Source organism: Myiozetetes cayanensis, unplaced genomic scaffold (genome assembly GCF_022539395.1).
Source record: "Myiozetetes cayanensis isolate MyiCay16 unplaced genomic scaffold, myiCay2020 scf1, whole genome shotgun sequence".
In the NCBI taxonomy this organism is placed as follows: Eukaryota; Metazoa; Chordata; class Aves; order Passeriformes; family Tyrannidae; genus Myiozetetes; species Myiozetetes cayanensis.
The window spans coordinates 109,517,044-109,534,971 of record NW_026086604.1 but is presented as its reverse complement, the minus strand read 5'-3'; the positions used below and the strand labels follow the sequence as shown (position 1 = coordinate 109,534,971).

Here is a 17,928-nt window from a genome sequence, read left to right as displayed (position 1 = left end):
AACTAGTGAATATGTTGAAGGTTTCCTCATCACTACCTGGTGACACCTGACGGAAGCCCTCAGGTCACCACTACCAGCACAGGCTGCTCTGGAGGGAATCACGAAATCAAAGAATGGGCAGGGCTGAATGGGACCACAGTGGGTCACCTGGTCCAACTCCTCTGCTTGAGCAGGGCCATCCTAGAGCACATTGCACAGGACTGCATCCAGACAGTCCTTGAGTATCTCCAGTGAGGGAGGCTCCACAACCTCTCTGGGAAACCTGTTCCAGTGCTCGGTCACCCACGCAGTAAAGAAGTTCCTCCTTTTTAGGTGGAAGTTCTCGTGCATCAGTTTCTGCCCGTTCCTATTGTCCTATTGCTGGGCACCATAGAGAACAGCCTGGCTCCACCCTACGGGCACCCCCTTTTTAGATATTTATACACATTGATGAGGGTCCGGCACGCCCACGCAGCAAGGTCAAAGCCCGTCCGAGACAGCAGCACAGGACGCTCCGTGCCGCCGCAGTTCTGCCCAGCGCCCCCCGGCCGCTCCTGGACCCCATGAGCCAACATGGCGGGCCCGCCCTCCCCGCTCCCCCTCGGCGTCCTGACGTCACGTCCGCGCTGCCCCGGTAACGGCCGGACGTCGCGGGCGCGCCGGGAACCCGGAAGCGGCGGCGAATCGGTGCAGGCGGTGCATTGGCGGGGCGGGCCGGCGAGCGCAGGGCGGCGGCGGCGGCGGCAGCAGCGGCAAAGTAGTCCCGGGGGGGCAGCGGCCGGCTGCCGGCGGCGGTGATTGGAGGTCGGTCAGCGCCTGTGGCGCAGCGCGGAGGGGACTCTCGGCAACTCCCGGCGCGCTCGGGCTGCGCGGTGGCGCACGGAGTGGCAGCGGAGATGGCGGCGGACAAGTCTGCGGGTGAGCGCGGGGGGAGCGGCGTGGCCCCACCGGGCCCGCCCCGGGCCCGGGCCGCCCGCGCGGAGGGATACGCGCCCGCGCGGGGGGCGGTGAGCGGCGCGAGGAACGGCCGCTGGCTCTGCCGTATGCTGTGCCCTTCCGCCGAGGAAGTAGTGCCTCGCTGCCCGGGGCCGCGGTGGCCGCCGCGAGGGGCCCGTGTGACACCGGCCGGGTCACCCGCCGGGCCCTCGGCAAGCGGCGCTCGGCGCTTGTCCTCTCCTGGCCTGGAAGGGCTCGGTGGCGAGCGTCCTATGGACGTACTGACGGGGAGGGGGTGTTTTCGGGGTCTTAATAACCCCTGCAGAAGTCGAGCTTCTGGGTTAATTTGTTAAACTGGGGCATGCGGAAGGTGCGAGAGAGATTATAACTCCTGGTGGTGCTGCTGGAGTTCAGGCAGATTCCCCCAGGGATGCTGCTTTGGTTCCAGGGCTTGAGTGGGTTCTCACTGAACTCGGGCCTGAAAGGACCCTGTAGAGAGAAATCACCGAGATCACTAAAAAATAAGTCGTCATCTGGTAAACGGGCAAAATGAATTTCAAATGCAGTTGCTGTGTAACTCGCTAACACTGATAAGCTCCTGCTTGTCCCTCCCCCATAAGATTCCCCATCATGCACGAAGTCTTCCTTGCAGGAATGGTCCCTCCCTCAGATGGCAGCTCGGGGCGGGTTGGAGAAGGGGGCGATGTGGAAGAAAGCCTTACTTACAGAATTGCACAATTCTACTTAACAGAATTGTAGAATATCCTGAGTTGGAAGGGACAAGTTGGAAGGGAACCACAAGTCCAACTCCTGGTCCTACACAGGACCATCCCCAAGAGTCACACTATTTGTCTGAGAGTATTGTCCAAACATTTGTTGAACTCTGTCAGGCTTATATGAACTCTGACAGGTGCTGTGACCACTTCCCTGGGGACCCTGTTCTAGTGCCCGAACACCCTCTGGGTAAAAAAATCTTTTCCTGATATCCAACCTAAACCTCCCCTTACGCAGCTTCATGCTGTTCCCTTGGGTCCTGTCAGTGGTCACCTGTGTTCTTTGGGGCTTTTTCAGTTGGTTTTATGTGATGGGAGCATTATTTAAAATCACCTTAAGCGTTTTTTTCTCTGGATGCCAAATATGAAATGCCTCAGTATCTGGAAAATAATTATGGGAACGATTAGTATATTGTACTGAGTGATGTTTACTAAACTGTCGTGTATTTTGTAAGAACTGTGACTCCTAAACTACAAGAAAAAAAATTGGCATTAATTTTTCAATATTTTTTGTTGCTGTTCTTTGAAGTGTTGAAGGAACTTTTCAGTTCCTTCAGAGACGTGAGCTAGGCAAGATATTCTACATGCTGTACTTGTTCATAACAGCAAGCTACAATTAGCTTTCCACTGAGATGTGCTTCGCTTTTTATTGCATAGCACAAAAGAAGCCTATTATACCTATACTGGTAGTGAAGGGCTTCATACAAGAAGTCTTGTATAACTGTTATCTTGATAACAAACTGTTATCTTATAAAGGCTGGACACTGGTTCGTCTTCATACCTTTCAAAATGTTTTTGGAGCAAGAGTCATGTGGTAGATTCCTTACTTTTCAAGAAAGAGATTATCCCCCTGCCTGTAGAGTTTGGAAATAAAAAATAATTCCAGAGATACTCTGGTGTTCAACAGCACAGTTCATGCAAGATGTAATTTACAGGGCGTAGGAACAAGAGAGCTCAGGAACAGCAGTCCTTGGAGAAACGGAGAGCAGGTATGAGAAGGATAATGATTGCAGTCACTCTCAGGTGTCTTCAGGTATGTGTATGTGGGAGATGTGACTTCTTGTTGCTTTTATGATCTTGTGGCAGCAAGCCCATGAGGAGAGCAATCTCCCGTGTCAGGTGGCAGTCTCATGCTTTTCCTTGTTCTCCTCTCATAGAGCCAGTTTTCCCGAAGTTCTGCTGTCCACCATGATGTAACTTCTCCAGTAGGAGCAGCTACCTCCTCGTGCAAAGCAAACCAGCCTCCATGACATAGTGTTTCTGCTTCTCAGCCCCAGGATCAATAGCTAGGAAGATAATTCCCTGGCTTGATTCTTTGACTTCCAGCTCAGTGCAGCAGCTTCCTCCAGATCAAAATCCAAGTGGTTGATTTTTACATACTTTTCCAGGTTACCCTTTTTTGCCCCTCATCACGAGCCTGACAGGTTTTAGTTTTGAAGTTGTTCTGCACTCATGAAGGTTGGACAAATGCAAACGGGTCCGTCTGTTAATACAGTTTACAGAGAGAAATCAAGTCCTGTCATTTGTGAAGCGGAGACTCTGCACAGTTCTGGATATTTCAGCTGATAGTTGTAGCTGCTGTGCGGATGGGAGCGTGTCAGAGGTGCCTGGTGTGCCAAGTGTTACCCACACCAGGTGCCTCCGCGAGGACACCAGATGTGTCTAGATCAGAGCAAGCAAGTGGCATGCTGTATGTTTTGCCAGGGAACAATTTTCCTGCCTGTTCCACATTGAAATGCCTCAAGGAATATGGAAGTAATAGGTTTTTTTGCAAGCACTGGGGTAGCCATTTGCAACCAAGAGGAGTACTTCCCCACCCCCCATCTAGGTGGAATTGGTGGATTCTGTTCAGTATCTTGTGCGGGCTTTCAGGTGACTCCTGTTGGAAGGACCTCATGCTAATAAAGATGAGCTGAAGCAGTAGATCCCAGGCTAAACAAGAATGTCAGTATTACATTAGACTGGAATGACTTTTAAGTCTTTAACAGGTTTCAAATGTGTTTGGACAAAAAGGGCAGAGAGTATCCAAAGCATTTTTTTCCAAAGGGCAAAACTATGCTGTGAACTAAGTCAGCTGGACTTTAGTTTTATTTTCTTGATAAGCTTCCAGTTCAGGTTTCACAAACCTGCTTTGTTTACTGAGTGGTAGTAGGCGCGATTGATAGGATTATAGCCATACAACTGACTTTATAGGAGAAGGGACAGCTCTGGTTTTGCTTAAAGGTGGGTTTTTTTTAGTGTACCGGCAGGCTAACAGACACAGTGAAATCTGAAGACCTGCCCTGATTTTTCCCTAAGAAATACATAAAACAGCTGTGTAAGTGATGCTTTTATTACAGGCCTTAGACAAGTGTCTCTTAGTTTACCTGTCACTTAACTGAAGACATTTCACTTCAGGATTCAGACTTCATTTGAGATGCTGGTTTTACGAACCTGCATACCATGGCAGTAATCAGTAATGCGCTTGGTAGTTGATGGCTCTCTGCTAGGTAAACTTGTATGTGAGGAACCTATTGGTCAAACTGAGTGTTATCAGCTTCCAAAGTTTTGGAGTCCCAAGGCTCTGCACTGTGTTTACCTTTACTAGCACAATGTCGAAGTCATACTGAGCAAGTAAAGCAGATATTGCCACTGTTAGTGTGAAGGTTTGAGGGAAGTTGCATTTGCTTATTTGCTGCTCTTCTAGAGATCCTTGGAGGAAGATAGCTTTCTGTTCATCTCTATAACCATAAGGTTTAGAACGGGAATTAAATCTATGCTATGTTTAGCTTGAAGGAGAGGTTCTTCTTGTTCCTTTCCTTTTTTGCTGCAGAAAGCCTTTGGCACATCAGAAATTTTGTGAGCTTTTTTGTGTTTTAAATTTCTCTTCTGCCTTTCCCTTTCAAGGAGAAGGCAGAGCAAGTGGTGTTGATCAATGCCTTACGCAGTCAGATTTTGTAGCAAGTGTAGGCCCCTGGGGGTCCATCCCTCCAGAGTACTGAAGTTGCTGAATCCTGAATTTTGTCTGAATCACAATGGGTCATGCTTGCAGGTGTAAGGTAGCTGAGATTTTAAAATCTCAGCTTTGTTGATGTCATGATGAAGGATGAAAGTCACAACCAATTTACGATTCTCACTCAAATATGTTATTGCAGAGGGCAGTGGAAGGGATACCACCATCTTCCCAGCAACAGGCACAAACTTGATAGGTTAGTAAGTCTGTTTTATGCTCACTGTGGATTTTAATTGATGAATCTTTTGAGTTTTGGCTACCCTTTACTGTTGTTGTTTCTCCTATATTTGTACATTTTTCTAGTTGCTAGTAGGCGATACAGATATATTGGTGATGATGGGGAATGGATTTTACAGGGGAGCTCAAAGCTAAGTGTTTTCATTTGTTCAAAGTCAAAACAAAATTAGCAGAGTTTGCACTATGTCTCTGAATTCTAGGGAAGAGAAAGAAGGCTTTCAGTTTACAAAGCATACCTAGACTGTTAAGATAGCAAAAGGTAGGTTAGAGCGAATCTTCCACTGTGAAATTCAAGAAATAATTTTCTGCAGAAGTGGAAATCATTGCTAGTTTATAAAGTCTTTGTTTCAAAAACATTAAATGATTTTTGTATGTTCTGGCACATTAGTAAACGCTTTTAGAAATAATCTGTCTGGTGGTTGTGTGGTTGAGTTTTTTTCCTCCAGTAGTTTGTGTTCAGCACAAGGAAGTGATTTGGGTTTTTTTTTCAGCTTTTTTGACATGGAATGTCCTTACTGTGCTTTTTAATGCAACTTCACTGAATTCTTAATTACATGATGATAAAAGGATTTATTTGACTTCTTTCTGAAAAATATCCTCAATGGGGACTGAGACAAACTATTAGGAATTCTATTAAAAGAAATTGAAGACAGTTATAACCTTATTACATTGCTATAATAATGCATAAAGGGTCCACCATTATAACTGCTGGAGGTTGTTCTTGTTGTCTTAATCCAGAAAAGGATATAGTAGAACTGGAAGAGATTCTGAGAAAAAGAAAATGTGAGGAAGATGCAGAATAAACTGCTCCTGCTCACCTTGAAAGAGAGGTGATTCAAAGAAAGTTCTTTAAGATTTGGAGTGAGGCTGAAAGAGTGAATAGGCAGCATTTGCTTGTGCCTTGCAATATAATTGCCAGACAGCATTGGATGGAATAAATATATTGAAGAGTACAAAAGCATAGAGAGTTTTCTTAAATAATGAATAGGTCTGTCAATGACCATTAACAATGATGGTTCTATTGCAGCATCTTCTTTAGGGAGATACTTTTCCAAAGCAGGGAGCTGTGTGGAAGTTCCAGTGTTTACTCTGGTTTTTGTTGATCCCTAGAGCATCCCTTGCTTGCTGTTTAGGAAGCAGCGTACAGGATGCATGGGTTTTTCATCTTGCCCAGCGTGGTACCTATTTTATGATGCTTGGCCTTTACTGCTGGTTTTTGAGCAAAATAAGACAATCCTAGTGTATGGTTGCAGCTTTAAAGAGAAATCTAAGATGTATGGGTTGTCAGTTAACTTGCAGGAGTTTGGTTATTGATTAAGCACAGTAATTTCCATTTTATGGAGAGGAATTCACTAGTATATAGTAATGTGGGATACTGTAGTGGGAGTTGTAACTTGGGCTATAGATAGTGTAGTAGGGAGACTGCTGCTGTTATCTGGAAAATTACTTGTAGTGGCAGGAGGGTCTTGAGAACTGGAAGAAGCAAAATGTTTAAGCTGCATAGCTGTCATCAGACTTGCAAACTTTCTTGTAATCTTCTGTCCACTTTACAGATCAAGGTACTGAGAAACATGAAGGAGCGGGTACTTCTGGGATTACTGATCAGGAGAAGGAATTGTCAAGCAGTGCATTGCAAGCTTTTCAGGTGAGACAAAGCCAAACTCTGAGACTTCTAATTTACCACATAACTGCTAAATGGGCTTAAATAATTGTTTTTGCTGTTTTCTTAATACAGTTGCAAATGCATCAAGAGAATATTATATCAAAAGTAGCACTAGTTGTGTTGTAAAACCAGCACATGCATTTTCTGTGTGATGTGATGTATGTGATAAGACTGAACGGGATACCTGAACAAGAGCATATTTAATCTTGATTCTAAAAACTCAGTAACCTTAAAAGCTATATGATGATTTAATTAGACGAAGCAGGCTGCTATTCTGTGTCAGCATTGGAAATGCATGATCTCTCTGAAGCATTAATCATTTCAAGCTAAAAATGTCGTGTTAAAGGATCTAAAGGAACCACGTGTATTTAAAAAACAGCAAGGAAGCAAACCTTTTTGTGTTTTAGCATCATTCTTCCACAAAAAGCATTATATACTGCTCTGTCACTTGGCATTAAAACATATTCTTCAATGCATAACACCTACAGGCAGTATTTACTGCCTGTTTTGTGTTTCTCAGAAGATTTTCTGGTGTGTGTTAAAATTCAGGTACCAGGACTTTATTTCTTTCCTTGTATTGCCTCCTAATTTTATTTAGTGTGACAGAAAGTATCGTTGCTTTTCCTTTCAGTTGTTATATCTCTGTCTCTAAAATGCCTTGTGTTCATTCAGTTTTGGATGTGTGAAATAAACTGGGGGGGCAGAATTTAAATGCTCTCTTTTGAGATTCCTGCTCATATGTGTCACTCAGTACTTTAATTTTGTCTGGAATGTTGTTATGTGAAATGCACGCAGTTGGTCCTTAAACTGACTAAGGCTGATGTTGTTCACCAGTGTCTTCTTGAATGCTGTCTAGCTCAATTATTCTTTTTCAATAATGTTTTTATCCCTACCATTTGATCCTAAGAACTGAAGGCACATGAAAGAGTAGTTTGTTTTCCACCTTGCCCAAAAATCTACATGCCTGAAATACTTTTGGTCTACTAACAACTTCATCTTTACTGGTCCAGTGTACCTGGTCTATCTCATGATGTTTTTCTTGCTTTAAGAACTCCCTAAATTCATGGAGTTCTGAGGTAGCAACCGATGAGAGCAGAATTAATCTGATGCCTTGTTTGGCAATTTTCTTGCTACTGAGTAGCTGTAAATAGCATTGTGGACCGTCTTGCATGCTGCTTTATCGTATTACACCTCCAATTTCAGTCTTGATAGAATTCCCATAAAATTGGTTATTATATTCTAGATCTTGTGTAGTAGAGGAGCATAAAGGACTCTTAGCTGATAAAAAAACATCACAAAATAAGCTGAGCATTCAGAGGTTCAAGGTTTGTAGTCCCGCCATGATTCGAAGCCTCATTGCTGTGATCTGAAAGCTACTCCTGGTGAAGAGAAGCTTGGAGTGTGAGCACGGGAAGAGAATCACTGGGAGATGAACTGCCTCAATTTAAGAACACACCAGCAGTTGAGTTCCAAGTCCCCATGTTTGTGCACATGGTCATTAGGCAGTCCATGCTGTTGGTGCTTAGAGCTGTGAGAATGCATGTCAAGGTCCTGCTGCATCTCTCTGTGAGTTGTATGACTGTGCTTTCATGGGAGACTGGAGGAACTGCAATGGTTCCATTTAGAGTAACTGCAGAATGGCAACTTCCTTGGGAAGAGAAGGACCCCAGAGCCATTCTCTGTTGTATTCTTTCCTTAATAGAGGAAGCTAGTCAGGAGCCCAGGAGAACTTCTATGGAACAGAAGTTAAAAAGGAGGAGGAAATGGCGGGTGGTTATGGTACTTAAGAGATTAGCTTTTGGTTATGAACCACTGACAGAGAATGGAAATGAATCTGCTTATCTGTCTGACCAGATTGGAGGTAACCCTGATATGGAATGTGATTATTACTGTGTAGGAATTGAGCAGTTCAGAGTGAAGTGTCATTTAGGCTTAATGTAGTTGAAAGAGTCAGGAATTCTCTTTCCTTCCTTGATGCCACTAAATTCCTCCTGTACCAACACAGAGAAGACCAAAACTGAAAGCAGGCAGAGGTGAGCCTTTCTGAAGTCTTTGTTTATTCCTGAGGTCAAAGAAAGGGATTTTTCAATTAAATCACACATCAGCAGAGCATCATGCTTGGCTCCTAGTTTCTGTTTAGGCATGCCTGGGTGATTGAATGCTTCATCCAACAGCTAAAGCTTGTAAAAATGTTTTTTAAACCTGTACTGGGAAAGTGACACCCTCTTTTTCCAACCTGTCTTAAGCTGACTTACATCGATTAAATTGTAACTCGCTGTATATCCGGATTAAGTGAAGGATGAACATAAAATGTTGGGCTAGGACTTGTGTAAGCAACTGCAACCACTCAGTGTTCACGTAATGGGGAAAGATTTATGAAAACTGAGGAAATAAGAGTATTGAAACAACAATTTTCATGGAAACATCTTTTTATAATAACCAACTACATAATTTGTCCTTCCTCCACAAAATTATTTTTGAAGTTTGGATATGGCTTCAATGTTTAGATTTAGTTCTCATGCATGTTAATCTGCATAAATAATGAAGTGTGTGTTTAGACATTTAGTTGACTTCACTTGCTGTTGTTAAGGGAAACACTTTGTATCTTCTAATGCATGTTTCTGATATGTGTGCAATTTCCAGGCTGGAAACTATGATGCTTGCTTACAACACCTAAATACCCTTCAAGACATCAACAAAGATGACTACAAAATAACTTTGAATACTGCTGTTGCAGAATTCTGTAAAAGTAACCAGACTACAACGGACAATTTGAGACAAACCCTTAACCAGCTGAAAAACCAGGTAATGCAAACGTATTGACATGGTATTTGATTTTGAGTACCACTAATGCTGGTGAAATCTTTCATGAAATAGGAGTAAAACTTTTGCTCCCTTGTGCCTTGGATTTAATAAAAGAATAAGAAAGTAACATTGCTTTTAAACATCTGAGTCAGTTTAATCTTTTATAACGTGTTTCGAAGTTATGTTTTTAGTTGTTGTTGCAATTGATATGAGATGATAATCATAGAAAGACCTGCTGTGTTCTTTCAGTAGAAAGTTCCTTAGCCTGTAATAGTTTGTGAAATAATTAAAAAGTAAAAATATTATTTTACTACTCAGTTGACAGCTTTCTGTCTGATTGTATATTTTTTTGCCGTATTTATGTGCAACAACAATAAAGTTTATTACATTATAACTCTTACATATATTTGGAGAAATTCACAGCTTTGGGTTTTTTTTTTAAATATCTGATGCTTTAAAATCACAGGTACTGAAAATTTTTAGTGAAACGAGTAGGATTTTTTTCAGGTTCACTCTGTTGTTGAAGAAATGGATGGTTTGGATGATGTTGAAAACAGTATGCTGTACTACAATCAAGCTGTTATTCTGTATCATCTGCGTCAGTATACTGAAGCTATATCAGTTGGGGAGAAGCTGTACCAGTTTATAGAGCCTTTTGGTATGTAGACAGAAGAGTTTTGTTCATGCAATAACTACAGAAACATCATTCAAACTTTCTTGCTATTAGACAAGTGATTTCTTTTTTTACTTGCCTAATAAGGTTTCAAAAATGTAGATAGGGTTTGGAATGACGAATGTTTTACTTATATCAAAGGCAACAACTAAATCTGGGGGGAAGGTACTTCAGAGGCATTTAACAGACAAGTATAAGGGAACCGAAATGGATTTTTTGCAACTTGAAAAGGTATTTATGTAAACGACATGTACAAACTAATGAAATTATTTTGAGTCATCATGGGTTGGTGCCTATTTTTCAGGGGGCTCACATTTTTAAATACCTGCACTAGGTCATACATAATTGTATGTGTTCATATGAATATATATATAAAGTCTGCAGCTTTTATGAGCTATGATGCCTTGTGTAGTAGAATTGCCATACTTGTATGAAATAACTTCATAATCCCTGTTGAATTTTAGAAGCAAGAAGGCTGAAGGATGTGTGTGTGTATCAATAAATTAAGTAAATGCTATTGTGTTTCTCCTTCAGTTCCTCACAGTTTTCAATATACATAATTGGGACTTACTCTGTGAAGTCAGATGTATTTGTACAGAGTCTTTTCAAGTTCTGTGGGATTCTGCACTTGCAGAATCTCTCTATTCAGATGCTGCATCTTTGGTGCTGATCTGCTTAGATCAATTCTCAGAGTCTAAGAACATGAAATACTTAAGCTGTCTTTAGTCTATGCTTCTATGCTGATGCCATTTGAATAAAAGAGCTTTCTTTTCAGTATACATACCTATCTATGTGTTTCACTATATATATTTATCTAGATGGCTACATTTTTTTTTCTTATCTAATATATTGATTTTTCTCATAATGTTGCATAAATGCACCTTATAGTAAATTTTTTTTCTTAGTCATGTTTGGAAGCATTAGTATTAGAACTGTAAAATCATTTTTACTTCTTTGCTTTATACAGAAGAGAAGTTTGCCCAGGCTGTGTGCTTCTTGCTTGTAGACTTATACCTGTTAACTTACCAAGCTGAGAAAGCCTTGCATCTGCTTGCTGTTCTGGAAAAAATGATTTCACAGGGCAACAATAACAGCAAGAATGGAAAAAATGAGGTAAGCTTAAAATCATATGAATGCCACTAAAATTTTACCAGAAGTATGCTTTAACTCAATCCAAAGTTAGTCTTTTAAAATACTTTTGAATTTTAAAACTCTGGTAGATCACCTGTAGCTTTAGACACGAACTTAAGACATGTTAATAACTGAGTTAATTGTGTACAGCAATTGTTTATTCCTTCTCTTTCACTCTTTTACACTGAGGGTGCTAAGATGTCTTTGAGTCAGAGACTGGCACTGGAAAGCCAGTTGTCTTCAGGGTCAAATATACATAGTTTTCCTTGTTTGTCTTGGATTATGACCATATGAGACCCTAAATTTGAGAGGGAAGGGTCAGTGTCAGAGAGGCTTTGCAACTGTGTAGCATGGGATGGGAAATCAAGTATCTCTCTTACATAGTATCTGAAAGTCTGAGGCATACTTTCAAGTGAAATCTTTTATGTGTCTTTTGGAAAAATCAGTAGGATCAGTAGTGGCTTGGAAGTGAAAAGGGGACACGTCAGTCTTTTCCTGTTGATGGAATGCCACAGTTAAGATAAAATATTTTATCTTTAGGTATATAGTAATTCTGCTGAAGGAAATATTAAAGAGGTACTCTAAAATGTGCAAATCATCCTTCTGGGTAAAAGAATTCTCAACTGCAGAGCAATGTCATGTAACACTAATGTTAATATAGAATTCTGCTCTTCATAGGCTGGTGTGGTTGTTTGTGGATTTTGATTGTTTAAGCTCAAGTTACAATTTTTGGTGGTATGTGTATATTTTGGTGTTAAATACCTTGAAATACTATTCAATACATATTTTTCTTCGTGTGAATTGAATCTGTCAACTGAACTCAAAAGGTGACTAACAGTAACAGTTCCATTTTTTTTTCTTCGACAGCCAGGTAATAATACAAATAAAGATTCCTCGAATCAGAAAGCTGAAAGTGGAGCTTTAATAGAAGTTGCTAAATCTAAGATACATCAGGTTAGTGTCTGCATGTTATTTATACAAGAACATTATTTCAAGGGTTTTTTTTCAAACCAAGTCCCATCTCCTTCAAATCTAGTTCAGCATGAATTGTGATACCCTGTCTATCCTTGTTGTAAAACAAAGGAATGAATTTATCTAACTCTTCCATTTTTGTAAGATCCATGTACAGGAAAAACTGACCTAACGCACAACCCCTTCCCCCATTTCAGTCCCTGCAGTTTATAAAAATTTCTTTAAACTGCAGTTGGCTGCACTGACTTTATATCTGTTAGACCTTCAACAGTCTAAATCAGCTGATGTTTTATTTCATTGTACTGTTCTGTTGAAAAATGTGAAGAAACAGAATGCTTCTCTATCAGCACTCATTTACTGGTACTTTCAGTTTAGTAGGTAAATGTAAATTTTAAATGCTAGTATCTGTTTGAATACAGAGTAGCTGTTAACCATTGAACAAAATGTTCACCTGCTTATTGTAAATACAAGGCCTATAAATGTGTTGTCTAAAGTCTGAATAGAATTTCTTTTTTATGAAGACTTTTTGAACAGCTTTTTACTACCCAAAGTTGTATGTAAAACATTCCATAGTAAATCCCTACATACAGGTCATCTTGCAAACCTGCACAAGTTATTGTATATTATTTAACAAATTTAATTTTTTAATAGTATAAGGTGAGAGCCTATATCCAAATGAAGTCACTAAAAGCATGCAAAAGAGAGATCAAGTCTGTTATGAATACAGCTGGGAATGTAAGTATTCTTAAGACTATTGTTTTTCAAATCTAGATCTGTTCTTTATCTTAAAACTGAATTTGCTAATGTTCTTTACCAAAAAAAGATCTTTTTGAGGGTAGGTGTCTGAAGCAATTCATTATGCGGTGAGTTAGGTTTGTAATCTCTTTTTGCAGGGGTAATTAATGTAGAATTTTCTTATTTGAGCTGTTTTCAGTTGCTAAAAAATGCCCTGTGTTGTTTACGATACAAAAATAACAGTGAAACAGTGTATAATGAACAGGTTCAGCTTGCTTTTTAGTTGAAACAGCACAAAACAGGTTTTAGTTTACTGTAGGTGTTTTGGTTATTACAAACTTTGGTGTCTTGGTGGTTTAAACCAGTTCATAAAAGATACACAGATACACAGAAAGCACTTCCCTTTTGTTGCCAGTTTCAATAACTGCTAGTTTAACAGAAATCCTTCTGGATCATGAGGTCTCTGCTGGCAGACCGGAAAGATTACAGTCCAGGAGTAACTGCAGGGAGGGAAGCGTGGGGAGGAATGTACTAGAAGACAGGTTGAAGAAAGTTTGGAGATCCTCTGCATTTAGCCATTGCCATGACGGAGTTCTCTAGAATAACACTGAGTTTGAGAGCAGGCATAAAGTGTATATGTAGTTTTGTAATTCAGAGGTGACTGTTAATCATGTGCTCAACAAAGAAATGCTACTTCTTGAAAGTAATTGGGCCTAAGCCCATTTATTTTTAAAGCAGCAGCAGAGGCAAGCTGTTTGTGAAGTGATTTAACACTAGCAATAGAAACCATAAACCAAAAGAGAACTAACTGTTGTTTTCTCCTTCACAGTCAGCTCCTTCTCTCTTTCTTAAGAGCAATTTTGAATATTTGAGAGGCAATTATCGCAAAGCTGTCAAACTTTTGAACAGTGCAAACATTGCTGAACATCCAGGCTTCATGAAAACAGGTAAAATAGAAACCCTTCATCCTACAAGTACTTAAACGTGTAGTATAATAGGACTACTTGTTGATATTGAATTCAAGCATATTAATGATTACTTAATTGAGTAGACCCTGAATGTCATGGGTTTATATGCTGGATATGTTTTCAACACTGTAGTGTTCTTCACTGAATGTTCTTATAGACAATGCTGTGATTGTCTATGAAAATGGATTTGTGAAGGTGTAATATTTTCAAGGCTCATAATTGAGTTTTTAAAGCAAGAAATGAAACAAAAGGCAACTTAGTAGATCTAAAATTGAGATCTCAGGTTGTACTTGGAGAGGTGACTGTAGCAGTTGTAATGATGACTGTGGGGGAAATGTAGTTGTTTCATGAAGTGTTAAAGTTTGGATTCTATTGTATGTGATTTAAAATTACTTTTATCTCTAGGAAGTATATATGTGTGGACATGCTCAGAAACAGAACAGCATGTAAACGTGTAATTTTTTGGATGTAAAAGTTATTTGTATACTATAGGTATATCCTTTGTAGATATACACTCGCTGTATACAATACTTAAATATATTTGAGAATTATTGACAGTTTAAAATTTCAGTAAAAGTTTTACTGCTGTAAAACTAACTGAATTTCTTTGCTACTTTTTTCAATGCTGGTTTTGTGATAGTACTCTTAATTTCTTGTCCTGTAAGACTTTTTTTTACCTAGTAGATATTGCTGCATAAATTACTGTTAGATGATAGAAGTTTGAGTTGACCCTCTCAGTAAATTGTTTAAACTTCTGTATTTTACAGATAAGTTTCATAGAAAACATTCAAAAAATTTGCCATAATGCCTATTTGTACAGTAGAACGTTCACTTAATAATCTTCCTATGTTTTGACAAAAATAACATCTGTTGAATTTGTTAATGATCTGTTTCTTGATTATTTGGATTTTTAGAGTGAGTTTTTTTCTTTATTTCTTTATTACCAATGGTAACCCTTTAAAGACTCAGTTACCAGCAGATAAGTTTAAAGTTTAAATTTTTGTCCTTTATTATTTAGAAGGAACCTTTTACAGTGTTACCTGAATGTGATATATTTAGAAAGAGTATATTTATGTGGTTGGGTTGGCTTATTTGTTTATTTTATAAAACTTAGGCAGGTAACATTTCTTGAGAATTTTGCTTTTACAAGAGTCATCTATTAGAAAACTTGAAGTGCTTGCTTGCTAATTCCTATGGAAACCTCCAGGTGAATTCGCTTCAACTTGGAGTCTGTCAAATTGGCTTTATGTCTGGCTCTCCTGGAATATGGTGCACAAGATCTGGAAAGCTGTGATTGCCTACATATAGGTCAGCTGTCCAAGAGAACTAGAATGGTGTGCAAAATGTATGTTATTAAAGCAGAAGTGAGGCAGGGATGTAATTCCTTACCCCAGAAACATCTCACTGAAGGATATGTTTAATAATAATATGCTGACCCACGAGAGGGTGGTTGGAGCATTTCATGGGCTCAGCGACAGTTTTCAGTTTTTGGAAATGGTCTTTGCTTGTTCTCTCTCAGGTGAATGCCTAAGGTGTATGTTCTGGAACAATCTTGGCTGCATCCACTTTGCAATGGGAAAGCACAATTTAGGAATTTTTTACTTTAAAAAAGCCTTGCAAGAAAATGATAATGCATGTGCACAACTGGGAACGGGCAGCTCAGATCCAGGTAAGGAAGAGATTATAATAAGTGGTGGAAGAGGGGTGGGTGAATCAAGAAAAAAGAGGGTAGAAGGTTTCAGTAGTTATCAGCAAAATTTGTGTTCCATCTCTTTGTGGAGGACAGTAGGGTGAGAACTTTGATGATAACATGATTTCAGGATATAGCTGCTGTTTCCAGAAATACAGGATGATGATGATAGTGAAATATGTTCTTTTTTTTTCCTGCGTTTTCCTTGGTGTACCTTGGAGGGGCTGGGACAAACTACATCTCTCTCATTTATAGACTTTGACAATAAGTTAGGGAGGAATTACAAAATAAAATTTTTGTGACGTATTTTGTATAGGTTGTAGTCCTGCTGACTGGGTAGAATCATTAGGGCATGAAAGATGTGTGGGGTTTTGGTGCTTTGTTGTTTTGTTTTTTTTTTTAAACAGGGAAGATACAGAAAATGTGGAGTAAAATACTGTCGAATTAGCATTTGGAAGATGATGTTTTTCTCAAACTTTCCTACTGAATAATTCCTAGACTTGTATGAGAAATGTTTATTGTTTAGTTTTATGGGTACTTTTGTCCATCAGCTTTTGCTGTAAGGATATAAAGGCAAGAAAATAAACATAATAAGTTTTCTTGCTTTGATTAATAATACTAAAGTTTGTTTTTCTTTTCCAAGTAAATGATTTCATAAAATTGTAGAATGGTTTGTGTTGAAAGGTACCTTAAAGAACATGTTTTTCCAACCTCCCTGCCGTGGGCAGGGATACCTTCCACTAGACCAGGTTGGTCAAAGCTCCATCCAACCTGGCCTTGAGCACCTCCAAAGATGGGGCACCCACAGCTGCTCTGAGCAACCTGTTACAGTGTTTCACCACTCTCACAATAAAGAATTTCTACTTAATATCTAATCTAAACCTACCCTCTTGTCAGTTTAAAGGCATTCCCCCTTGTCCTATCAGTCCATGCCATTGTAAAAAGTCCCTCTCAAGCTCTCTTGAAGCCTCTTTCAGGTACTGGAGGATCTTGCCACAGCCTTCTTTTCCCCAGACTGAACAACCCCAGCTCTCCCACCCTGTCTCATAGGAGAGGTGCTCCAGCTCTCTGATCATCTTCATGGTCCACCAGTTCATGCCCTACTGTGTTGTCCCTTCATCAGGTAGCAGAACCACGGCCTGTGAATGTGAGGCTGCTCCTGTCTGACTATAGAGGGCCTCATCACTCAGTCTTCATCATTTCATGATCAAGTTATAACTTTTTTCATTTCTTGCTTTCTTTAAAATCTGCTTACTATCATGCATTTCATTATTTTTCCTGTTCCTCCCCTGAACCTAAGTGCAGCCTTAGGTATCAGTGTGAAAACAGAAAATGTTTCATGCTTGTTAACAGCAAAGTCTTCTTCTGGAATTTCTATGAGTTACAGAGATGTGTATTCTCACATATCTGGGATTCAGTGTTATTGTATAACATTTAGCTTGAGGGATAAGGAACATTCATGGTTAGCATTTAATGTACTTCAATCTTCAGTAACAATAAATTAATTTATCTTTGATACCAGTTTTGATGTGAAAGGATTTTATTTAGGGAGAGAGCCTAGGGAATTTCTGCGATGAAAGGGGTTTTCGGTAGTGTTTTTTTGGGGTGTTTCCCACTGCTTCCCTCTTCCTCTTAGAGTTACATTTACTGCTCTCCTGAGCTGCACATCCAATATGATGTAATCCTTTTCTACAGGTAAAAAATTTTCAGGGAGACCCATGTGTACACTGCTGACTAACAAACGGTATGAGTTGCTCTACAATTGCGGAATTCAGCTCTTGCATATTGGGAGGCCCTTAGCTGCCTTTGAGTGCCTGATTGAGGCAGTCCAGGTGTATCACTCGAACCCTCGTCTGTGGCTGAGAATAGCAGAATGCTGCATTGCTGCCAATAAAGGGGTAAGTGGCTTTGCAAACTTCTTCTGCAGGCAAAGTTGGTGGAAACCTGCTGATGGCAGCGTATTGTGTGTCCTCTGAGGCATCTCAGTTTCAAGTCTGTTTAGGATAAACCCATATGTTAAAATTCAGAGAAGTAGGGACAGGATTATTTGCTCTAAGAAGAGAAAACTGCACTAAAATAGCGTGTCTGTGAAATTAAGATATACTGTACTTGATTCCCTGCGAAACTGTAATTCACCCCTTATGTGTGTGGAATTGAGGTTGTAATCTGTAATTGCATGATCCTGTGAAGTTATTTCCACAATATGCTCATTTCACTCACTGCACAGGATGTGTGGGATTAATTGAACAAATACCTAAATTGAATAAATACCTATTGAATAAATATCACTCTATTTTCCCCCCACCCCCTGAATTCTGTTTTCTTTCTCTGGGTGGTCTCTTTGCATTTATTTACTGCACACTATCAAAATCCT

The 17,928-nt window shown here is 39.9% G+C and overlaps 1 protein-coding gene across 4 annotated transcripts in view; it reads left to right on the top strand.

The window, feature by feature from the left end:
- Positions 1-673: 673 nt before the first annotated feature.
- Positions 674-17,928, top strand: part of CNOT10 (CCR4-NOT transcription complex subunit 10) — a 33,187-nt gene continuing 15,932 nt past the window's right edge. The window contains exons 1-12 of one of the 4 annotated variants that reach the window (XM_050324947.1): positions 674-897; positions 2,624-2,677; positions 4,823-4,876; positions 6,471-6,562; positions 9,224-9,385; positions 9,893-10,043; positions 11,026-11,171; positions 12,057-12,143; positions 12,813-12,896; positions 13,726-13,843; positions 15,384-15,533; positions 17,250-17,452. In XM_050324947.1, coding sequence (XP_050180904.1) covers positions 876-897; positions 2,624-2,677; positions 4,823-4,876; positions 6,471-6,562; positions 9,224-9,385; positions 9,893-10,043; positions 11,026-11,171; positions 12,057-12,143; positions 12,813-12,896; positions 13,726-13,843; positions 15,384-15,533; positions 17,250-17,452 — 1,323 coding nt within the window. In that variant the 5' untranslated portion in view covers positions 674-875. The remainder of the gene's footprint in view (positions 898-2,623; positions 2,678-4,822; positions 4,877-6,470; positions 6,563-9,223; positions 9,386-9,892; positions 10,044-11,025; positions 11,172-12,056; positions 12,144-12,812; positions 12,897-13,725; positions 13,844-15,383; positions 15,534-17,249; positions 17,453-17,928) is intronic. The other 3 variants (XM_050325112.1, XM_050325029.1, XM_050325209.1) reach the window with 3 other exon arrangements.